The 25,936-nt window shown below is 37.0% G+C and overlaps 1 protein-coding gene across 4 annotated transcripts in view; it reads right to left on the reverse strand.

Annotated features, from left to right (window-relative positions):
* The window catches only part of LOC128985588 (charged multivesicular body protein 7), a 77,929-nt gene extending 58,386 nt beyond the window's left edge, over positions 1–19,543 (reverse strand). The window contains exons 1-3 of one of the 4 annotated variants that reach the window (XR_008490046.1): positions 18,985–19,542; positions 9,049–9,241; positions 419–577 (exon numbers count right to left, since the gene is read on the reverse strand). Coding sequence is in view for 3 of the 4 variants with exons in the window: in XM_054405231.1 (XP_054261206.1) it covers positions 419–577; positions 9,049–9,241; positions 18,985–19,220 (588 nt within the window). In the remaining variant the exon portion in view is untranslated. Of the gene's footprint in view, positions 1–418; positions 578–9,048; positions 9,242–18,984 lie in introns of all 4 variants that reach the window. The other 3 variants (XM_054405231.1, XM_054405210.1, XM_054405222.1) reach the window with 3 other exon arrangements.
* Positions 19,544–25,936: the final 6,393 nt, after the last annotated feature.

Raw genomic sequence — 25,936 nt, forward strand, 5'->3', positions numbered from 1 at the left:
CATTTGTTGTCGTCACCCAAAATCGCGGTGAAATTATTGCATAGCGACCAATAAACTGAAACCAAATTTTTGTCAGTTCTCTATTTAGGGGTATATAAAAAAAAATAGTAACCCAGCACCCAACCTTAAAAACAGGGTAAATTTTGGACCCTTGTAAAGTGTACTACAAGTTTGTTAATATATGGCAAAACCCCACACAATAATTTTAAAAAGTGCACCCCCCCTCAACAAATTCTTGAATCCGCCTCTGATCGGAAGGCCCGTTTGGTAACGCATGAAGGACAAACAAACGACAAACCAACATAGATTATTTATAGATTATTGATTATTAGATTTGATATAATACATAGATTTGAGAAATATAGTTTTAGATGTAAATATAAGCGGTATTGCAGATAGAGTACAAATGTTTGTTTACCACAGTCACTGCTGCTTGGCCTTGAAGTTTTAGCCAATGAAGAGTAGCGTTCAAACTAGGTTCATCTTTTATATCTATAACTGCTTTAATTTCATCCAGATTAATAATTGACTGTCCATATTTATTCAATATTTTCTTCTTCAGGTCTTCTGTTAGTTTCTAAAAATAAAAAAAAAGGATTAGGTAAAGTAAGTTATGAATTTTTTTTTTACTTAAAACAAAGTATCATTTGTTTTTAAAACCTTAACTTGTCTCGTTTTCCCAAATAACATAAGTTTATTCTTTTAAATCCAAATTTACCTTTTGCTAAATAATTCACAACTAGCCGACCCGTGTGAAGCATTCACACTGTATCCTCCTCAAATCCCACTTAATTGAAGTACATAAAATATAGTTAATACTGTGTAGTTAGTATGTCGTTGATTTAGGTATGGGTCCTTACTTCAGGAATAGATGTGGGATACATTTTTTATAATTAAATTTTTAATTTTAATTTAATTACATTTTTTTACATGATTACAGGACCTCTTTAATTTCTATTAATAGCCTCAAAACAAACACTATGTTTTTTTTAAGTGTGTTATGATCAAACACGATTTTTGTGTTGATAACTATGTTTTTACACTATCATATTATCACTGAAAAAGCGCACACTTGACAACGCCACAAACAACTGAATGTGGGGTCTGACACGTATATTCCTTTTGTTAGCACGTTAGATTTTATTTAAGTGTACATACTAAATCAGTACAGGGTTGCCACCATAGTGGGATGAAAAATTCATGTAGATTCAGGGGTTTTATTCATATTTAAAACAAATAGGCTACATAGGCACTCCTATAATTTCAACACAAATGAGTTTTCCTACGTTTGAGAGGCAGTTTATTTGTGTGTTAATATCGAATAACCTTTTATAGATAAAGTAAGTACAGCTATTTTAGTAATTTATGAAAATTCATTTAACACAAAGTTAAAAACAAAACAGGTCAAGCTATTCTAAATGAAATATTGGGGAAGAATTAAAAATACATTTAAGTCTCTCCACACGAATAAAACAAAAATCCTACACACCTGGCCAAGAACATCTTGTTTAATCCCCTTACATGAAAAATCCTATACTAGTGTAGTTGACTTTCTCCCCCTATACAATAGTATATGGAGAATGTATTGTTTTCGTCAACATTTTCGAGTTTGAGTTTTGAGTGGATATATCCGTTTTGGGTCCCCCTGGACCCAAAAAAGTGGTTTTTGAGGTGATGACCGTTTTGTGTGGATGTGTACAGAGCTACAGACAATCTGAGCATTGAATCCAGTTTTCTTGAACTGTCTCGTCACAAATAATGCAATGTGTTTCTTTTTCTTCAGACTCACTTCTTTCTTTAAACTGCAGTTGCCTTTTTGCGATTTTTTTACATTTATACTATCTTTTTCCTTTTTCAAAACTTTCTTATTTTCTTTCTTTGAAGGCCTTGGTGTAGCGTTTTTATTTTTAAGACTTCCTTTGTGCTTTTTATTTTGTTAATTTTCTCTCTTATGTTGATTCTCTTCCTTCAATGCTTTTCTTTTTGCGGCAAGTTTTTCCTTAACTACTTTTCCATTTTCTTCTCTTCTAACTGAATTTTATATGGCCTTGATGTCAAGATTTCACTTTTTTCCGAACGATTCTGCGTTGTTACAAACTTTGTATTTGAACTCCTTGGGAGTTGGGATAGGCTTTCCAACAGAATCTCTTCAATTCTCTTCTCTGTCAAGATCTCCCGTTTGTCTATGTTTGATGGAAGCCTTGCAGGTCCTGAAGATTTATCAAATGAAATCCCTGAAGGTCCTGGTTGCACGTCTAGGAGCTGCCTTGAAGTGCCAGCGTCTTTATCTAGAAGCTGCCTTAGAGGACCAGTTTGAATGTCAGTGAGCTGCCTTAAAGTACCAGCGTCTTCATCCGGAAGCTGCCTTGATCGTCAGGGAGCTGCCTTAAAGTACCAGCGTCTTCATACGGAAGCTGCCTTGAACGTCCGGAACGTCAGGGAGCTGCCTTTAAGTACCAGCGTCTTCATCCGGAAGCTGCCTTGAAAGTCCAGCTTGAACGTCAGGGAGCTGCCTTAAAGTACCAGCGTCTTCATCTGGAAGCTGCCTTGAAAGCCGAGCTTGAACGTCTGGGTTTGGGAACTGCCTTGAAGGACCAGCGTCTGGGTATGGAAGCTGACTTGAAAGACCAGCATCTCCGTGTGGAAGCTACCTTGAAGGACCAGCGTCTGGGTGTGGAAGCTGACTTGAAAGACCAGCATCTCCGTGTGGAAGCTGCCTTGAAGGACCACCGTCTCCGTGTGGAAGCTGCCTTGAAGTTCCAAACAAGGAGCAAAATCTAAATCATCAAACACATTTTGGTCAAGAGGAAATATCCCAGTGCATTTGAAGCCTGATTGAGCCAGCTCCATTCAACATATTTTTGAAAATGCCTTGTTCACAAGTCCAGCCATATCCCTTAGAGTGGTTATCATGTTTGGATATTGTCTCATCTAGAGTGAGCAAGCCTCGTGGTAGGCATTTTTATAGGGTTTCATGAGAGTCCTGTCAAGGGGTTAGAGCCTGTGAGAGGTGTGAGGAGGAATACTAAGCATGTGGATATGGTGCTTCTTAGCAAACATTATAACCTCCAAGTCTTTATGGCTTGAGTGACCATCTACAATCAAGAAAGCTGGAGACTCTTTACCAGGGTTCACTTTACTTTCAAACAATTTAAGCCATTTAAGAAACCCATCCTTATTTATCCAACCAATTTTTTTCAATAAATTATAACCTACACATTCTGTCCGATACCACCCGACGCAAGTTTGTCCGATACTACCCAACCAACATGGTCCGCCTTTTGCCTACCACTAACATACTAACCAAACTAAACTAACCATTCACCTGCAAAACAAAGTACAACCCCTATACTATCAAATATTGATGTTTAAACATAAAAGTACTTACTCAGTTTAGCACACTATTGTCTTAAACATAAGTACGTGCACAGAAATTTTAACAAAAAACTAAAAAAAACATTCACAGGACAGACGTTTACTGAGGCACGAAACCTGGATCCTGGATCAATAATTTTAGAATTGCGGGGATGGGAACTATAAAGGGTAGCATCATCTCTGCATCTGTACCACACCCTAGAACTTGCATTTGGGTTAAAGAGGGGCTAAAATGTAATCCAGTTCTAGAGATTTGTTCGAGGGACGTAACAGTAATTAAGACTGTATGTACTAAATCCAACATAAAACTGCTGCTGGCCTCTGTTTACATGCCACAGGGCGACGATGGACTGTTCCCATCGGCCGAGGTCAGAAGATTGGTCGACCTTGCACACGAGTCTGGATCCGAACTCGTGATAGGCTGCGACTCCAATGCCCATAATACGGCCTGGGGATGCAGGGACACTAACAACCGAGGTAGGTCACTTCTAGAATACATAGCTTCTTGCGGCCTACTTGTTGCAAATGTAGGCTCAGAACCAACTTTTTTAAGCAGGATAGGCCAATCAGTAATTGATCTTACCCTGTGTTCGGCGGGTATGGCTGACAGGATAATTACACCAGTCAGTGTCCCTTGAGCCATCCCTGTCTGATCATAGGCACATTGTCTTCGGGTTGGGAAATTTCTGCGGCGAGGTTCGCTTATTCAGGAGCCCAGTTAAAACCGACTGGGCATCCTTCAGAGCTGATCTTCGGGGCAGAATTGCCTCAAACCTGAACACATCTCCTATAAACACAGTTGATGCGCTTGCCGAGGCGGCAGATCGTCTAACTAGGTGCATAGTTACATCCTTTGAGGATAATTGTCCTTTGAGCAAGGGAAAGAGCAACAGGGCTAGTTGGTGGGGTCCTGAACTTGCCTCTCTTAGGAAGAGAGTAAGGGCCCACTTTAGGCGAGCAAAGATAACCAATAATTGGGATATATACCATACAACTCTCACAGAATATAACCATGCAGTACGTAAGGCCAAAAGGCTTTCATGGAAAAATTTTTGTGGAAATTTAGATAGTATCAAGGATACTTCTAGAATACATAAGGTACTTGTTAGAGACAGGCATGTTACTCTGGGTGCCGTTGAGGGACCGGATGGTGTAATGGCTTTTGAACCTACCGAAATACTAAAGGTTATGGTAAAAACTCATTTCCCTGGTTGTATTGTTTCTGAAGTGCAGCAGGAGGAGGTGAGTCCAGAGCGGCCTAACCTGGGCCGTCGTGCCACTCATTCTATGTGGAGCACTGCTTGCCGCATAGTCACCTTCAGCAAGGTAAGATGGGCTGTTGGCTTATTACGACCCTTCAAATCGCCGGGTCCTGATGAGGTAAGACCTGTTTGTTTGCAGGAGGGTCTTGATACAATTATACACCCACTCTGTAAACTTTTCAGAGCCAGCTTAGCCTTAGGACACATTCCCTTAGGGTGGTGTAATTCGCGTATCACATTTATTCCTAAACCAGGAAGGGATAGTTACACTGACCCTAAGTCATTTAGACCAATTTCTCTATCTTCTTTCTTTCTTAATATCCTAGAAAAGTTGGTCTCAAGATATATGATGGATACAGCTCTTAGGACACATCCTTTACATATTAATCAGCATGCGTATGTCTCAGGAAGATCATGCAAGACTTCGTTGCACCAACTTGTAAGCAAGATTGAGAAAGCTCTAGAGAGCAGTGAAGTGGCCCTGGGTGCCTTTCTTGATATTCAAGGTGCTTTTGATAATACTGGTACTCCAGCGATTCTTAATGCGGTGAGAGCAAGAGGTTTTCACGGTATAATGTAGATGGATTGAATCCTTGCTTCTCAGTAGGAAGGTTAGGCTCTCACTCCATAATGACACGATCGAGGCAAGAACTACTCGAGGATGTCCTCAGGGGGGGGGGGGGTTCTTTCTCCTCTCCTTTGGAATTTGGTAGCAGACGACCTTATAAGGACCCTCAACGAAAGTGGGGTTTTCGCCTTAGGTTATGCTGATGATGTTGCAATCCTTGTGGTTGGAAAGTTCCACGGAACCATAACTGACCTTATGAATAGAGCTTTAAGGGTAGTGGACCGTTGGTGCCAGGAAGTCGGGCTCTCTATAAATCCCAGGAAAGTTGTAATGGTACCCTTCACAAGAAGGAGGAAACTGGATGGGATCGGCCCACTAAGACTGCAGGGTACTGTAATAGAGCTGCAGAATCAGGTGAAGTATCTTGGTGTAATTTTGGACAGATCACTTCACTGGGGACCACATCTTCAAAAAGTCACTGAGCGTGGCAAATGGTCCCTTATGGCATGCAGGTGGATGGTAAGTGGCACATGGGGGTTACAGCCTAAACTTTTGCACTGGCTGTATGTATCTGTTGTTCGACCCGCCCTTACATATGGTTCGCTTGTGTGGTGGCCAAAGATGGAATCAACTATAGCTGTCAAAGCTTTAGCAGGAGTTCAGAGGCTTGCTCTTATTATGATAACTGGGGCAGTAAGTAGCTGTCCTGGAGCGGCACTTGACTGTCTGCTTGACATGCTACCTATTGACATTTATATTAAGGTGGTAGCAAGTAAAACAGCCCAACGCCTTAGATGCGAAAACTTATGAATAGCCTCAGGAAACAATAAAGGGCACTCCAAAATTGTTCAGGTGGTACATAATGATGAAATGGACTTACCTTCAGATCACATGTCCAAAAAATACTCCTTTGGAAAGCCTTTCAAAGTACTAATACCAGATAGGAAGGATTGGTCTGGCGGAAAAGGACCCATACCCACAGGTGACTTAGAATGCTATACTGATGGTTCTAAGATCAAAAATGGGGGCACAGGAGCAGGTGTGCATTGGATGAATGGAGGCACTGGTATTTGTCTTCCAATGGGGGTGTACCCAACTGTCTTTCAAGCGGAGGTCACTGCCATTATAGTTTGTACTCAAGAACATCTTAACAAAGATATCAGAGACAAAACAATCAATATCTATACTGATAGTCAAGCGACCTTAAAAGCATTAAACTCTTACGAATTCAACTCCAGGCTCGTGTGGGATTGTCTTGCTTCTGTGTCTGAGTTGGGTAGGAGAAATGACCTTACGCTTTGCTGGGTGCCAGGACACTCAGGCATTAAAGGAAATGAAGCTGCAGACAGATTGGCAAATACTGCCTCTGCGACATCATTGTTGGGCCCACAACCCTTCTGTGGCATCTCACGAAACAGTGTATGTTCTGCGATTGCGTCATGGGCCAAGGAAAAGCATCGCAAACGCTGGGTCGATGTTCCCCTTCTTAGGGTCAGCAAGCTTACTCTGTTTAGGCCTTCCAAAAAGGTTGCCTGTGACCTCTTGAGACTAGACAGACGAAGAATTAAAGTAATTGTTGAACTGATAACTGGTCATGGAAGATTCAGGAAACATCTACAACGGATGGGCTTATATGATGGTGAACCGATCTGTAGGTACTGTGATAGGTCAGAAGAGACAGCTGATCACTTACTCTTTGATTGTAACGAGCTCTCTGACGCTAGATCGATAACTCTTGGAAATATGGCTAGAGGTAGATATCTTCCTGAGGATGAACTAATTGGGAAGCTACAGGCATTCATTGGGCGCCTCAACTTGTAGGTCAACAAGAAAGCAATTAAGTATCTGGGGTGCGCAATAATTCGATTTCGGATGAAGTGCTTTAAGGTCTCGACCTGCCCCTGTCAGATAAGTTAAATAAGAGGCACGAAACTCATAATGGCGCTCACATAGTCTTTCTCCTTGGTGCTTCTGCTGATGTCCTATTCAGTGCTGCCTCTAGCGGCAAGAGCTAGAGCAATTGTCCGATACTACCTGCTGTCCGATACTACACGACTTTCCCCTACTCTCATCGCTTACCCATATTAAAGGTCGTTGAGAAGCTAATGGGAGAAATTATGTGTCAGATTGCTGATACCGTTTATTAAAGGATGCACTAAGTTATGATTGGTTTTATCCACAAAGCTAAAAAATCAGGCATCAATAATACGAAATTCCATTTTATTGGGATTCCCGTGCAGCATTGTATAAAACTTCCGATTTTGGAATTTTAAGTCCCCATCCCCCATTATTCATCGGTGGGGTGGATATGATTCTTTGAACCACATCATGTCCTCAGCAAGACTCAGCTACATCAGCATCTGACTTCGAATGACTTAGAATGAACCAAGCAATTGTTTCTGATTGTGGATCTTGTTAATAATAATTTCCAGACTCTTTGTTATTGTTTTAATTATCTGTTTTTAAATATGAAAAAAATAATTTGTCAAATTTAATGTTATTAGTGGAATTATTATTCATTATTTGAAAAACTCATGATCCAATAGAGAAATTCATGAATAATTCATGCCTTTTCATGGTAACAAGAATGCATGCTTAATTCAAGCTTTTTAGCAAATTTCCCTATAGGGAAGTAGCTATTACCGTAGTACTCATGGTAAGACCTGGACCCGGGACCGATTTAATTTTTCATTTTGACGTCCCTAGAGGCCAAAAACACCATCCGTTCAAATTCATATATAATTTATATATATGTGTCCATTAGCGCGATAACTCAAGCAAAAATTATCCGATTTTGATAAAATTTGGTACAAACGTGTAAACCTACGTTTATTTGAACGAGTTCGCGATCCAGCATAATCGGACCATGGGAACAGGGGTTTATGGGGGGTTTTATGGGGTAAAAATGGGGTTTTCCCATTTTTGACACCAAAAACAAAAAATTTTGCAATTTCTTTTTAAATCGTTTTGTAGAGCTTAAAAAAAGAAATAATTCAGTATATTGAAGCGCTGTCGTATGCCTAACGGTCACAGAGAAAATTCAAAAATAGTGTAATTTTCCCATGTTTTTCTTATGGAGAAAATGAAAATTGTTGTAGTTTACTTGTTTATGGATATTTATTGATAAAATTTGGCAAATTTATTTATTTCATCCTATACTATTGAGGTATGGTCAAAAAACACTAATTTTTACCTTCCCCTTAGCAGCAAACCTAAGCGCTAGTTAAATCTAATGTTGTTTAAATAGGAAATAGAATAAATATGTCTTATTTATGGATATATTTTAGAAAAAATGTAATCAGTCAAGTTGAAATTCGCTTAGTCTGCAGGTTTGCTGCGGTGGGGATATTAAGGTTTTCATGGCAGGTGACAACCCTGCAGTAATTACAAAAATAACTAAGCAAATAAGAAACACAAGTAAAAGATTAATCAAATTAAAACCAAACAAATAAGCACAGCTGATTTTAAATATTAAATTTCCGACAAGACAACTTTGAGGGCCACTGGTGCAAAGCCCTTACCATCCTTCTAGCTATTTTTAAGGTAACTTCAGATCAGAGTGGTTCTTTAAATTGACACAAACATTTTTATAATTAGTTAAAAAAACTCTAGGAGGAGTTCTGTTCACAAGATAACCCCTTCCAAACTAATTAAGTAAGCCAATAGAATTGATACATATACAGTACATATGTTACAAAGAATGCATGTGTTTGTTAATTTGCTTTCTTCACCAATGGATATCCTTATTTTCCTTGTAGGTTTGTCCGAGGAAGACAAGCTTTATTGGTCTATTTGACTGCAATAGACATATCCGACTAAATATTTAAAAAAAAACTACCATACCTTCAGGACGGTCAAATGGACGTACTCTTCATCACATCTGTCATCAGGTTTAGATATTAAAGACTCTTTCATTTTAGAAAATGACCATACAACTGGTGCTTTGATAAAGCAGTTGACAGCCCAAGTGGACCAAGACTGGAGAGTTGGCTGGTCCTTGCTGAGTAGTTCCTCGAGGCGAATAACTTCATTGTTCCTGGAACCAATCAATATTGACACTTCTTGTGAATAATGAACACACATTCAATGTCAAATGATATGAATGAAGAGATTCAATTATATTTCTATGTGTGAAAGAGTACTTTTAAAATTCTATATTCAATTATCAAACAATTATAAAACACTACTAACTGTTTGGCCCGCTCTTCGCTCGGGCAATTTTTTGTACAATAAATTAGAAATGTAGCTGTAAAAACTTTGATTAATCTGTTGACTGACATACTTGATACAATCATTGAGATGCTTTCCATATCAAATATCCGATTGCGTAAATAGGGCATGGACCTTTTTCCATAAGAAGAGACATCCAAATGCCACCAAAAAGGTGTAGGTACTTTGTTCATAAAGTAAAAATTCAAGATACATAGCCTATATTTCTAAAAGAAAGAAAATAGAAAATTACACACACAAATAAGGAAATAAGCTGTGTAGTGCCAAATATAAGTAGTATCAAATCAAATCAAATCAAATCTGCTTTATTTCCAAAAAATCTTTACAATATATACATATACAAAATACAAACAATAGTTCCGCATAGGCCGTAAAAGACCTGTGCGCGGGACAAACTCTATTACAATTTAGAAATATTCTTAAAAATTAAAACTAAATTAATCAAAATACTATTTACAACTAAGCTATGAGACAGCTACAGGAACAGTTAATGCTAAATAAAAGGTAGTCGAGTGAATGGAGTTGCAGTTACTGATATATGTACGCTAAATATTGTTTGGTGTACTTGTGTATAATTATTGTTAGGTATTGTATACTGAACCGATAAGTGTCTCAGACTGATCGAGCCCAATCTCCGACAGCCAACTGCTTACCGAACGTTTATAAACTGGAAGAGATACCTGTAGATCTCTAATCTCTGATGGTATATTCCTATACAAAAAATTAGCAATATAAAAAGCATTGGTAAGGTTTGCAGACTTGAAAACTCGGGGTACCTGCATACCTACATTTACAGCTCCTCTGGTGGAATAGTTATGTGTGATTGGCGTCACTATCAAATCTTGATTAGAGTAGGTATATACAAGTAAAGTTTTGATAAAAAATTGACGCACCGAAAGTAATTGAGTGTTTTTGAATAATACATTTGTAGGGAAACGCCTGTTGAATTGAAAAGCTATTTTAATAATTAGTTTTTGTATGACAAACAGTGGCTTTAAAATATTGCTACTAGCTCCTCCCCATACTATAATTCCATATTGAAGTAGTGATTGGACAAATGCATAGTATAACATTTTTATTTCATTAATGTTAAGAATTTCGCGAACGTTTCTAAAAACATAAATTAATTTCCTAAGTTTTGTCTTTAAATATTCAATATGGGGTTCCCATCTTAACCTACTAACCAATATCACTCCCAAGTACTTGTAATGATCTACTCTCTCCAAATGTAAACAACCACAGGTAGATACACCTGGATCTCCACAAACATGCATCACAAGTCTGAGGTTGGTGGGAGGCTCACTACTTTGTCTGAGGAAAATTGGCATATATTTTGTTTTTAAAACATTCATTGATAATACATTTTGGGAGAACAATTTTTGAATAAGGAACATATCTGTTTGCGCTACATTGAATGTTTGGTCCCAAGTATTACCTTTGAATATAACTGCAGTGTCGTCGGCAAATAAAAAGAGCTTTCCTGTGATTGGAAGTTTGTCTAAATTATTTATGTAAATCAAAAAAAGGGATGGTCCCAGCGTACTGCCCTGAACAACTCCATAGTCTATTTCACGTATATCGCTAAAATTGTTGTTAATAGAAACTAACTGGCTTCGTTTATTCAAATAACTACTAAACCATTTTAGGGCCAAACCACGAATTCCGATGCATTCCATTTTATTTAAAAGAATATTTCTATCAATGGAATCAAATGCCTTTGCAAGGTCAATGAACACAGTCAATGCTTTTTCATTTCCGTTAATACACTCCGAAATATATTTATTCATAGCGAAGAGAGCATCACTAGTATTTTTACTCTTCCTAAAACCATACTGGCATTCTGATAACAAATTATTATCTTCCAAATAACAGTGCAATTGTATTTTGACACATTTTTTTTAAATCTTAGACATAACATTCAACAGGGATATTGGACGATAATTGTTTAACTCTTGCTTTGTGCCAGATTTATACAAAGGAACTACTTTCGCTATCTTAAAACGGTCAGGAAATTGTCCAGAGAGAATGCTTAGATTAACTAGGTGTTTGAGTGGAGGTATCAGTGCCGGAATATTATTTTGTAATAAAATCACCGAAATTCCATCTATACCAGGAGCAGATCCACCACGCAAATCCCTAATGCACCACCACTCAAGTTGGCTGTCGGTGACCGGCTCCAGCCGGAACTCATGTCTGACTCTGAACGCTGAGTCGTCAACCAGCGGAGGTCCAGCCAGTTGCGGTATGCGTTGGGCAAGATTCCTACCTACATTTGTAAAAAAGTTATTAAACGAGTTTGCTACTTTTTTTATACCGTCCTTATCAGATTTCTCATAAAAAAGACTTAATGGGAATTTTTCACGAATTTTCTTTATACCACTTATTTCATTTACTATATTCCAAAACTCTTTAGGCCGTCCAGTTGATTCGAGAATTTTGTGTTTGTAATAGGAAATTTTTGCTGACTTGATTTCTCGGTTTAGCCAATTACGATAGTTGACTTTTAAGTTTTCGTCGAAAGGGTGCGTTTTTACACGTTTACTTAATTTATCACGTTCATGTATCCCACGAATTAGATTGGTTGTGATCCAAGGCTTTAGTTTCTTATGCCTACTGGTTTTATATTTAGACTTCGTCGCTTGGCATTTAAGATGGTCAAAAGTACTAATAAATGCATCGCAGCAGAGATTAACATCCTGCAGAGCCAGAACATGGTCCCATGGCTGACGCTCAATCAGCTCTTGTAGCAATTTCTGGTCTATGTAAGTGATTGTTTCGATGTCATCTGTTTTTGTGTGTGGATTTTTAGAAGAACAGTATTCAAGTTTAGCAACAATAGCATAGTGGTCAGTAACATCTGTTTTAAGTATGCATGAACTTATTGCGGAATAATCAAAGTGATTTACAGTAAATCAATAAAGTATCAGTAAGAATCAGTAAAGCCAACACTGTAAAGTATGTTTAAGTAATAGTCTTTTTCAAAAACATTTTGACAACTATGTAAAATTTCTATATTGATGTCACCAACATAAAAGTAAGTAGTGTGTTTATTAACATTGCTATAGTAGTTGTTTAGATCAGTTACAAATGAATGATAGTTCATAGATGGACTACGGTATATGGCTACTACATTAAAGTGCATGTGTAAAAGTCTAATTGTAATCCCGTCGCCTCACCCATTGATATCTGTTGTGATGTTACTCCAAGTTCCGCTTTACAATACACAATTACACCGTCGTTTCTGTTCCAATGTTTTTCAGTTGAGTACACATCATATCCCTCCGAATCTGTCAAATTGTTTCCACATTCCAACCACGCTTCAGTAAGTACAATTAAGTCAAATTTTACTTTCAAGTCTTCAAGAAGAATTAATACATTATCTGTATTTTTATTATAACTGCGAATATTGAAATGAATAACTTTTAAAAAACCCTCTGAAGGTTCTAAGATAAACAAATCCGAAAATTGTCTATATGTATCAGACTTCATACAATCATTGTTCCTGTAGCTGTCAATACCAAGTATGTCATCGTCTCCGTCCATGTTAGCCGTCTGACACGCGCCAAGCCGTTATACATGACTAAACACAAGGGATTAAAATAAAGCTAGAAATAAACATTGATAGCAAAATATTTAAAAAAAATAAATCTAACAGAAAGTCTACTCTATTCTATTTTATTTTAACATTCTATGGCATAGATAAAACTTATCGATCACATAAAATAGTTTTGAAAAATTTCGGATACGGAATCAGAAATACGCTATCAACGGAATGTCTTGATTATTTGAGGTATGCACAATCGCGGACGATTTTGATATCTAAATAATCTACTAATATAGAATGCTATGGAAAAAATTGAAAAAATGCACAACATCCAAAAATGTAGGGAACTTAGATTACTGTGTTGATTTTAAATTTTTTATCTGACTAACAGACCTATTTAGGAATGTTTGAAAATAATTCTAAAAAGATTAGAAATACTCGTATACCGTTATGCTGCTAACAACAAAATAGCCTAGATCGTTATAGAGAAAAATAATATACAGTAGAACTCCGATTATCCGAATCAATAGGGACCAGACCCCATTCGGATAATCAAAAATTCGGATAATCAGAGTTTTACCGGAATTCTGGGAATTTTAAAGAAAAATCCTCATTTTCGGTACTAAGTGAACTTTTAATTAATAATAATTTAGATCAGAACATTTTTACAATTTACAATGCTCATAGTACAAGTGTTCTATACATGTTATTAAGTCAATAGTGTTCCATCAAAGTCCAAAATTGGCTAAATGTGTTTAATAACAATTCTTTGATATTTTGCAAAACTTATTACTGTAGCTTTACGTTTTTTAAATTGTTGAAATAAGCAATTCGGATAATTGGAGATTCGGTTAATTGGAGTTCGGATAATTGGAGTTCTACTGTACTACTTAATTTTATTAATTCCAAACTGATTGCATTATTATCAGTACCTTAACAAAAATTTACTAACTTAATGGTGAGGATAGATACTACTTAAGTAATGGTTACAGTTATATTCTAAGTATCCAGTGAAAAAAAATAATGAAACAAATTGCATCACCCCCGCTTATAATAGATGGGTTCGGCCTATCTCTTGTCACTCGAAGTCTGTGCGCAGTTGAAATCTCTGCCCGTGAGAATCTGACGTTGATGAGTCCGGCAATATCTTCAATAAGTGCGTATATATTCTCGTTGTCTTTGAATGCTACACCCTCGATCTCGATGTTATCTTTCCGAGAATACTGTTCTAATTCACACACACGCGTTTGCAAAGTACTTAAAATTTTATCACTTTCCTCTTGTTTTTTCCCAATTGCCTTTACATCGTCCTTTAGTTTTACACTATCGACCGTTAGAGAGTTTAGAGAATCTTGCATATTTTTTATCGTATCATTGACTTCCATCAGTTGATCCCTAACAGTTTCAACATTGTCACTAACCTTAGACATTTGATCGCTTATCTTTGTGTCCATGTTTTGTAGCATTGCCGCGAGAGTAGAGTTGTCAACTTCAGCACGAGAGGGAGTAACGCAGGTGTCGCACTTCCACGTTGATTTCCGCTGTACACTAAACTTTTTAAAATTGTCAGCTCCAGCACGAGTACAAGATGGATGAAAGCTCAATTTACAGTCCACACACACCAACACTTCCTTGGAGTTCGCAATTTCCACGGAGCACTTGTCACACGATGGCATATTTAAATTGAATAGTATACCAAATTATACGAGAACGAATAAAATACTATGTGCCGACAATAAAATATTGTGAAGTTATTTACATAACAAAATTACACGGCACGACGGTGCCCGGTAGCTAGACGGAGCGACACAGGAAGCACACGTCCATCCTCATCGGCGGCCAGATAAGAACTGATATAGTAAAAGCCATAGTAGCCAAGCACACAATTTTTAGAAGTTTATGGTTTTCCAAAACAGCTTAACCTAGAAATATTTTAATCTTAATCTATTCTATATATAATTCAGTTTTAAAAATCTTTATACAACTAAATCTAGAGTTCTACTGGAACGATTTTATTTTAATGAGTCGTTGGAAAGCTTAATTCGTGTAGATTTGCAAATAATTATGAAAGTTTGTTTTTGTTATGATTTATGGTAAAAATTAAATAAAAAACATGTTTTCCATAAGTAATACATTGAAAACAGTGTTTTTCACACTTTTTATTTGGGTGGGACTTTTGGCTGCTTCTTTAGTGTTTCCTAGAAGTGTATGATATCAATTTGTAGGAAATTGTACTCTCTTTCAGAATGTCACCTTCCAATTTGATTTCCTCACAATTTAAAAGTTATTTGCAAAAATCTAAGCAACCTCTGAATTTATAGTAATGAGAAAATACTGAGTTAGGGATATTTTTGTTAAACTTTGTACAACTAAAGCTAGACTTCTAAGTTACTGGACCGATTTTGTTAGTTAATGGGTCATTGGAAAGTCCAACTCATGTAGATTTGCAAATAATTATGAAAGTGTGATTTTATTTAATATTTGTGGTAAAAAAGTAAAATTTACAAAAATACATTAAAAACTGCTTTTTTCAAGTTTCTGTTTACAAGTTTCTATTTGTAGCCAGCTTTTGTCTGCCTTTATTTAGTATTTTCAAGAAATGCATAGTGGTTATTTGTAGTAAATTTTATTCTCTTTCAGAATATCACATCTACTTTGGTCGATTTCCCCTCCATTTAAAAGTTATTGGCAATAAGCTAAGTGACCTCCAAATTTATAGTGGTGAGAAAATACTGAATTAGTAATATTTTTGTTAAACTTTGTACAACTAAATCTAGACTTCTACCGGACCGGACCGATTTTGTTACTAAATGGGTCTTTGGAAAGCCTAATTTGTGTACTTTTGCAAATAATTATGAAAGTTGGATTTTATTACATATTTGAGGTGAAAAATTCAAAATAAACAATAATACATTTAAAACACCTTTTTCCCCAAGTTTATATTGTAGCCAACTTTAGGTCGCCTTTATTGAGTATTTTCAAGAAATACATAGGTAATAGTGATTTGTAGTAAATTTTATTCTCTATCAGAATATCACTTTCCACTTTGGTCGATTTCCTCACCATTTCAAAGTTATTTGCAAAAACGTTAAGGAACCTCCCTATAGTTATAGTTATAGTCGTGAGAAAATACTGAATTAAAGATGTTGTTGTTAAACTTTGTACGATTAAATCTTTAAATCTACAGTTCTACTAAACCGATTTTAATAATTAATATGCCACTGGAAAGCCTAATTTGTGTAGATTTGCAAATTATTATGAAAGTTAGATTTTTTAAAGATTTACTAGGTGAAACCCGTCAAAGTCGACAGTTACTGTTGAAGTTGCAACAAGATCGTTGACTATAAATTGATAATAAATAACTCCATTTTTAGAACAATTTGGGTTGTTCGTGATTTAACAGTGTGCTTTAGGTATGTCCGATCTTAATAATCAATAATTCAAATGGAAGCTGGTATTTCACTGAAGGTTCTTAGGTCAAATGAACCTGCTTTTGGATAATCTTTTGGAGAACGGCAAATAGGATAACGTAATTAGGATTGAGTAAATAATATATCTAAAACTAAATTCCATATCCAAGATATAGGTACCGGTAATGAAATTTATGTTTTCTGATTGAGCGATACAGTATCTTGAACTTAACTGATTAAAACTATTAATAGGCCCTATCTCAAATGAAAACCATTATTTCTAGAAGTATTTTAAGACCAAGATAAAAATAGAGTTACGTATAATTGATTTCAGATAATTAAGTAGGTACTAAAACGATTATAATTATTGTTAACTCATGAATCAGCGGTGTGCTTTAGGTTATCCGGTCTTAATAGGCTAATCAATAGGCCTAGCTCAAATGAAAGTTGGTATTACGCTAAAAGTTTTTAGACCAAAACATATAGGTTAATATAATAGGCCTAACTGCTGGAATACATTATAATTGAAGTAAAAAATAAAAATAAAATAAAATTTATATTTTTTGTCGAGTAATACTTAAGATAAATTAATGATGATGCTTGATGACAAATATGTGCTTGCATACGTTTATTTTAAGACCAAAATTATAAAAAAACGGTCGGATAGAAGAGCCAAACGAACTAAAAAAAAAAACAAATTTTACTCCCATTTGAAATGTACAGGGAGGCAGTTTTTTGTGCATAACTCGAAATATACGTTAAAATGAATGCCGGTGCATGATGGCAATCTGTGGTGCGTCCATACCTTTGGTTTAAAGCCAAAATTATGAAAATCGATCGGATAGAAGAGCTAACCCGACTCGGAAAAGAAATCCAATCAAGTTTATAGATGGCAATACCTAATTGGTTTACCATCTATACTTATTTAATACGCAAGCAGGATTTTTGTGACAATTACTCCTCCGAAACTACTGAACCGATTGAAATTTTCATTCGGTTGTTTGTGCCAACAGTTATGGAAGTGTTCCCATCCAGCCCGGTAGGCTACTGTAGGTAAATGGAAATTCACTTAGTCTGCAGGTTTGCTGCGGCGGGGTTATTTTTTTTACTGGTGCTGTGATTTGCTGACACAGTTTCTGAATTTAAACTATTCTCAGTCTCAAACCCAATAACACTTGGACTTCCATCAATCGCATCGTGTATAACTTCCGACCCATCATCTATTACCACTTCACTTTCACTCATAACCTATAACTTATTTTTCTAGTCATCAACAAACTGCTTTTACAAAAACTTCACTTGTTCAGAACAATGTGCGCGCAAACAGTGACCCTAGTCGCAGTGTCTCAGTGTGAACTGCTCAATAAAGTAGGCTACCGGTAACTTAATGTGTCCTGCCTGACGAGTCATACAACATGTGACCCAGTTGGTGACTGAGCTGGGACACTCTTGGGTCACTATTTCCTTGCCAAGCAACAGTGACCTAAGTTATAGTGTGAAGGGTACATTTAGCTCTATGCGTTAAAATTTTTCTGGTCACAGTGACCTAATGTTATGAGAAGGCGGCCATAGGTTTCTTCTTGTTTCCTAGACAATCCTTAGGTACAGTTTCTTAACTGGGATATGCTAATATCGATTGAAACTATCGAATTCATAATAGGCCTATTGATTAATAATCGCTATTTTTTAAATATATACGGTATCTATTATAAATTTAAACTATCATAACCTAACCTAACCAACCAAACTTGCTGATGGTGAAAAATTCGCATGAAGGTTCACTAATCGAATCGATAGTTTCAATCGATATTAGCATAGCCCAGTTAAGAAACTGTACCCCGATCCTTAATAATTCATGTTTGTGTTAGTAGCCTATAGCCTACAATCAACTTAACACAGTAATGGCGACAGAGACAAGCGTACAAGAGGCATCAACTTACGGTAAACAAATTCAATCGATCGTAGTTTATTCAGTTTTTGTGACAGCAGAAAAAATGTTTGCACCATTGTTTACAGGTAAAAATCTAGTTTCTAATGATAGCCTATATCAATCACCATAGGTTCCCTTGGTCACCTCAATCTATCTATATATTAATAGGCAAGCATGTTTCTTTAAAACCTTTTTTCTCAGCTCGTGTGCATCGTAGGGAAAATCTACGCATACCGTTGGAAAGCTATTTTCCTGTAGGTGTGCAGAATCCCTTTATAAATTTAAATAGGCTCAAAGATAAGCACAAAAAATAAGTTTAAAAGTTGTAAAAAATTAACATGGATCTTATGCGTTGCTATGCTGGTTACGAAATAACAACGAAATATAAACAGAAAATCAAAACAAATGGAGGAAACTCCAATCACATGTTTTATTTACAGTGTGGGGTGAAAATAGTTAAGTGAGTACATTACATATTTTTGGTCGAGTTTCGACCACTGGACGACCTCTCGTACACATAATTAGGCTACCTAGATTACCCAAGGGGTTGATGGCCAATCGCCAAGTTACGGTATTTGATTTTGTCATACACAATAACCATCCGCAAAAATATAATGGATTGCCAAGGGACCATGTTTCAACTAAGTCTTAGCCTAGGTACTTACCTTATCATATTTTCCAAAACTGTTGTTAGACATGATGCTGGTCGTCCATTTCTAACAAACACAGTCTGCAGTTTTGATTGTGAAAATACACATATCTGAGAAGCTATGCACCAATTTGTGATATTACATTTCCAGTAACTCATTTTAGACTCCCAATCTTGTGGGTTAACTTCTTTTTTTCTGAATGGAGAATAAAGGACATTAAGTCTGGCTTCTTGTTTGGCATCATCACACATGTTGATAACAGGATTAAATCTAACAAGAACAAGGTAAACTGACAGTTTACTTGATTCTGTTTCTGAAGTTTGTTATGACTAGGCCTGATGTGGAGGCATAGTCCTATATTCATATTGGCCTGTCAAAGGCATATTAACCAATAATTGTATAAATTGTATAGGCTGCTGTAACTAATTTCTATTTCCAATTTCACAATTTCAGAGCTAATAATAATAGTAACAACAGGAACACTGAACAACAAAGAGCCAAGAAGTATCAGTGCATTGTGCAAGCAGAAGCAAATTAAATTGAGGACATTGAGGTTAGCTCCGTGGGAGGGTAGTTGTGTTGTGCTGTGTTCTCTGTTCCCTGTTCTGTTTTCTCTGTAGGCAGGCAGTCAGGCAGTGGCAGTGGCTATTCGCACGTCAGACGTGCGCCGCAACCATTGCCGCAACCACGCACGTCTGCTCCAAATGACGTCACATTACGTTCCTAATCTAGTAACTGTTATAGCTGTTTGCATTTGTTTGTGTTGGGATCAGGTTGCACACAAAGATATGATGATATCCTAGTATTAGGAAGCCGATGGTATTGCCAGACTATGGCTGTTTGAAAATCGACAATGAAATAGTTGCATCCATCGAAGTATGTGACACAACTGGAATGCTAGGTATGTGTTCACGAAAGCGCGCCGTTGCTGGCAGCCTTCGCCCACCTCCATGGGGGACCCAGTGGATTTTTGCCAATTCATTGAATAGTGCGCGAAGTTGTTAACTCGCTCCTAGCCTTCAATAAAAAAGATTAAGTACAATAATGTGTATATATTCGTAATCTGCTTTAATGCAGATTGTAACGGTATAAATAAATTTTACTTTTGATTTGAAATAAAATTTCCATCGTTAAAAAGAGTTAACAATTTCTACATTGTGACATGAAAAAGTTTGTATGCGATGGAAGTAAAGGGTGTCCCAATAAGAACGCCGGATTTGAAATGTTAACAAACCATATATTTTCTCACTAAATTTACAATATGAAACATGAATCTTAAAGCATAGTATCTCCGATTAGTAATTGAGTATTATGTCTTGTAAGTGCCAACCTGCTGAATACTGACAAGCTCGACATCTTTTGACAAAGTTTTCCATCACTTTTTCACACACTTCCTGTTGAATTCCATTAATGTCACGAATCATTTCCTCCTTCAAGTCTTGGATTGTTTGAGGATTATTGGCGAAAACAAGCGACTTTAAATATCCCCAAAATAGAACTGAGCCAATTTATTCGAACTTATAAATCAATCTTCGGACATATGGATCATTTGGGGCATTGTCCCGGCCGTAAATAGCGCGCAGCTTCCGTACTTGTAGTGCACTTTAACTATCATCACGCGTTGATCCGTCGTGTAGTGATTCATGACTACAAATGGGACCTAATACTGATAACATCGCTGATAATTTGGTTATTCCTATTGAAATACAGATAAGGATAAGACGCTCCTGAAATCCGGCGTTCTTAATGGGACACCCTTTATTTCATTTTTGGGCCTAAAGAAAACTGTAAGCGACAAAGTTGTAGTTTAAGAGATGATTTTTAACATGTGATCGAGAAGTGTGTAGTTTGTATGTAGTATAGTAATTAATAGCGCGACGAGGTTGATTTCATGTCACACCAACCTCCTCAGTACAATCAGCAACTCTTTATGTTTTTTCTACTCGATCATTGAAAAGCTAAATAAATTTTAACCTTTTTTAATAGTTGATATATGTTAAAGAATACAACTAACTATTCTATGGATGTGATCATATATTTCATTTATTTGCAGATGATAAATATCAATACCAGTACCGGGCTGCCGGCCATGAATGAATCTTTTAGGGACACTGTTTTACAAAACCACTTGTTTCTCCAATGCTAGGAACATTATGAATGAATGTAACAAAAATAAGTTAGGTGTAAGGCAGAGATTGAAGAAATTGGTTTTGTTTCACAACATGTAATGCAACCTTTGTACTATATTTAAGCACGATTGTGGGCAGTAAAACTTATTCTTAGGAGTTTTTAGTATTATTAACCAAACCCTTTTCTCTTATGTGTGATGATATGAATTTTAAAACATATACAGAACTAGCTGTAACCCGCGGGCTTTGCCCCGTTTAACTTCTTAATTTTCAAGATTATCTCGTTCGCATGGCTCAATCACGTCCTGGTTGAAGTTTGTTCGCTACGCTCACTCACCTTTAGGTTGGAGCTCGTTCGCTACGCTCACTCACCTTTGGGTTGGAGCTCGTTCGCTGCGCTCACTTGCCTTCATGTTAGCTCGTTCGCTACGCTAACTCGCCTCCAGGTTGAAGTTCGTTCGCTACGCTCACTCACCTTTTGGTTGCAAATTAGCTGTTGTCATAAATGTAAAAGAAATAATAATGCTGCACCCTGTTGGTAATCCTTGTAACTTTAATGCTATTGAACTTCATAGAACAGAACCAACTTGTTTAATTCCATTTCTCATAAGGTTAACATGGGAAACTCCAGAGCCACTGGGGCGGAACCCGAAAGGATTTTTGTAATAAGAATATGCTTATATGTTAATCGGGAATGTGAGCTATCATCATGCCAAATTTCAGCCCAATCCGACCAGTATTTTTCGCGTTCACTTGTCACAAACATACATCCATACATCCATCCATAAATCCAAACTTTCTCATTTATAATATTAGTAGGATAACAATGGCACCAAAAACTTTTTTACGAATCGCGTCTTTGCAAAATTATACAAATATTCATATTATCAAAGGAACACGAACCTAACAATTCGATTTGTAAATTTATTATTCAATTTTTGTTACCTTATCAATTATTTGCTCTGAACCTTAATATTAGAAATTTCTCATTAATTACCAAACAAAGCAGATAGTACACGATCCCTTGTTACAACTAAACAAAGGGGGGTTGCCAGCCCCTGTCCCTGTATATATATAGTCTGCATTTTATATTTTAATTTACGGTAACATTGTATGTAAATTAGAAGGTGATAATACAGTATTAAGTTATGTGTTACCTGTAATAAAAATGTATTTAATATAACTATTGGTTGTACTCAAAACGTTTCTGGGAGTACCGTAAACGAAAATATCAGCGGAACCATAGGGAGGACGGCCCGCGGCGCGATTTATGAAGAACCTCTTTGCGTTACTAATTACTCCATTACACACGACTAGAAAATTTTATTTGAAATTACTTGGTTATATGCTGAAGATTATCTCGTTAGCTACAATTTTGTCGCTTGAAGTTTGTTTCTGACCAAAAAATTTTAAAAATCCTCGCTTAGCAACTTTTTCATGTCAAGGTATGATATTTGTTTAACATTTTTAGTTGTTAAGATTCTGCAGTTAATGCAGATTCCGAATATATATCTTGAATTGCAGTCAACCAGTCAACCTATTGTATGCACGGCCAGGAGCGTATTAACAACCACGTGCACGGCTTAAGGAACTGACATATCTGCGTCGAGTCCCCCTTTGTGGTGGGGGTAGGTTGCTGAAACGGCGCGCTTTTTATCCCAAATCTCCTATCCACCCGGTGTTCCAGATGTGTTATATACTTCGATGGTTGGATCTTGCCATTCTTGTCGACACTGAAATAGTCGCAACTTGTCGACAACTTTGTACTCTATGGCATGACAAAAATACCCCCGCCGCAGCAAACCTGCAGACTAAGCGAATTTCCATTTGCCTAATTGGATTTACACTAAAATGTCTAACTACTAAAATATAACATTTATTTCCTATTTAAATAGAACTAGTTTAACAAGTACCTAGGTTTGCTGCATCAGGGAGGGTAAAACTGTCTTTTTTTGTAAAATGTTAATAGTTAGTAAAAAATAAAAACATTTTCCAAATTTGATCAAAATATGTTCTTTAAACAAGCAAACTACAACAGTTTACTTTTTCTCCATAAGAATAACATGGGAATTTTAAATTTACATATTTTTTTAATTTTCTCCGTAACCATTAGGCGCATAATAACGATTCATCATACTAAATTATTTGTTTTTTTTTAAGCTCTACAAAATCGTTTAGAAAGAAATTGCAAAATTTTAGGTTTTCTCGGTAAAAAATGCAAAAAACCTATTTTTACCCCATAAAACCCCCGGTAAAGGTGGCCGTGGTAAACCCCCGTTCCAATAATCCAATCATGCTGGTTCGCGAAATCGTTCGAATAAATGTAGGTTTACACGTTTATACCAAATTTCATCAAAATCGGAACATTTTTGCTCCAGTTATAGTGCTAACGGACACACACACACACACACACACACACACACACACATATATATATATATATATATATATATATATATATATATATATATATATATATATATATATGAATTTGAACGGATGGTGTTTTTGGCCTCTAGGGACCTCAAAACGAAAAAAAATCGGTCCCGCGTCCAGGTCTTACCATGAGTACTACGGTAATAGCTTAATCCCTATATGGGAAATTCGCTAAAAGGAACAAGTCTCCCACTATTCCCGTTCACCCGACGCACGGCCAGGCCGTGGCCTTTGAAGTGGTGTTGTATATCAGCTGTTTTTTATTATTTTTTTTTCCAAGAGGTTGGCGGCCGGTATTTAATCAAGGGAGGTAAAGAAGAGCCTTCGAAGACTTCAGCTGTCAGATCTCCTCTTGAGGGAACACCATTACCGCAACGATTCGGTATTAAGCCATCAGCCTCGGTGGTGTAGTTGATAGCGTGTCGGGCTGATATTCCGTAGGTGCTGAGTTTGAATCCCGCTGGCAGCACTAACTTTCTGTCAACAATATTTGTTCATATCAGCAAGTTTGGTTGGGTTTGGTTAAAATCAACACCTATCCTAAGATCAGAACAACATTCATACAACCTCTGCAACACACATAACATAGACTTTCCACAGCATCGATTGCAGAAATTCAATAATAGTCCTCCTGGCTCTTACTTCTTCAATTTATTATCACCACAACTAAAAACCGTCAAAGAACCTGTCACCAATTTTTAATAGCAAACTAAAATAATTACTTAGATAGGCCATACTACACAGTCTCCGACACTTTCCAACACCTGAGACATGAAGGCCGAGTACTACGGTAATAGCTTAATCCCTATATGGGAAATTCGCTAAAAGGAACAAGTCTCCCACTATTCCCGTTCACCCGACGCACGGCCAGGCCGTGGCCTTTGAAGTGGTGTTGTATATCAGCTGTTTTTTATTATTTTTTTTCCAAGAGGTTGGCGGCCGGTATTTAATCAAGGGAGGTAAAGAAGAGCCTTCGAAGACTTCAGCTGTCAGATCTCCTCTTGAGGGAACACCATTACCGCAACGATTCGGTATTAAGCCATCAGCCTCGGTGGTGTAGTTGATAGCGTGTCGGGCTGATATTCCGTAGGTGCTGAGTTTGAATCCCGCTGGCAGCACTAACTTTCTGTCAACAATATTTGTTCATATCAGCAAGTTTGGTTGGGTTTGGTTAAAATCAACACCTATCCTAAGATCAGAACAACATTCATACAACCTCTGCAACACACATAACATAGACTTTCCACAGCATCGATTGCAGAAATTCAATAATAGTCCTCCTGGCTCTTACTTCTTCAATTTATTATCACCACAACTAAAAACCGTCAAAGAACCTGTCACCAATTTTTAATAGCAAACTAAAACAATTACTTAGATAGGCCATACTACACAGTCTCCGACACTTTCCAACACCTGAGACATGAAGGCCGAGTACTACGGTAATAGCTTAATCCCTATATGGGAAATTCGCTAAAAGGAACAAGTCTCCCACTATTCCCGTTCACCCGACGCACGGCCAGGCCGTGGCCTTTGAAGTGGTGTTGTATATCAGCTGTTTTTTATTATTTTTTTTCCAAGAGGTTGGCGGCCGGTATTTAATCAAGGGAGGTAAAGAAGAGCCTTCGAAGACTTCAGCTGTCAGATCTCCTCTTGAGGGAACACCATTACCGCAACGATTCGGTATTAAGCCATCAGCCTCGGTGGTGTAGTTGATAGCGTGTCGGGCTGATATTCCGTAGGTGCTGAGTTTGAATCCCGCTGGCAGCACTAACTTTCTGTCAACAATATTTGTTCATATCAGCAAGTTTGGTTGGGTTTGGTTAAAATCAACACCTATCCTAAGATCAGAACAACATTCATACAACCTCTGCAACACACATAACATAGACTTTCCACAGCATCGATTGCAGAAATTCAATAATAGTCCTCCTGGCTCTTACTTCTTCAATTTATTATCACCACAACTAAAAACCGTCAAAGAACCTGTCACCAATTTTTAATAGCAAACTAAAACAATTACTTAGATAGGCCATACTACACAGTCTCCGACACTTTCCAACACCTGAGACATGAAGGCCTACAAACCCATTTTTACCCTGGTCCCAGGAAGAAGTTTGACGATTCCCCGATCCTTGGATTGTGGAAAAGACACCGGATGGTAGCCTAAATGGTAAATGGTAATAAAACAGTCCTTACCTTCCTTACCCAACCTTACCATTGACTAACCAAAATAAGGGAGTATGTTTTATCTATGGCGATACTCTTAAGGGATGATTGTAAGACATTCGAAAAACTATAACTCCCATCATATTACGTAAAGTAACGGAAGTACGTAGGTATAGACTAGTTTTCGATCATGGAGGCAGCGATGCATCATATAACAGGACATTTGGTGACGTCAA

Source organism: Macrosteles quadrilineatus, unplaced genomic scaffold (genome assembly GCF_028750875.1).
Source record: "Macrosteles quadrilineatus isolate MER2022 unplaced genomic scaffold, UCM_ALF_1.0 Scaffold_1__1_contigs__length_201487025, whole genome shotgun sequence".
NCBI lineage: Eukaryota > Metazoa > Arthropoda > Insecta > Hemiptera > Cicadellidae > Macrosteles > Macrosteles quadrilineatus.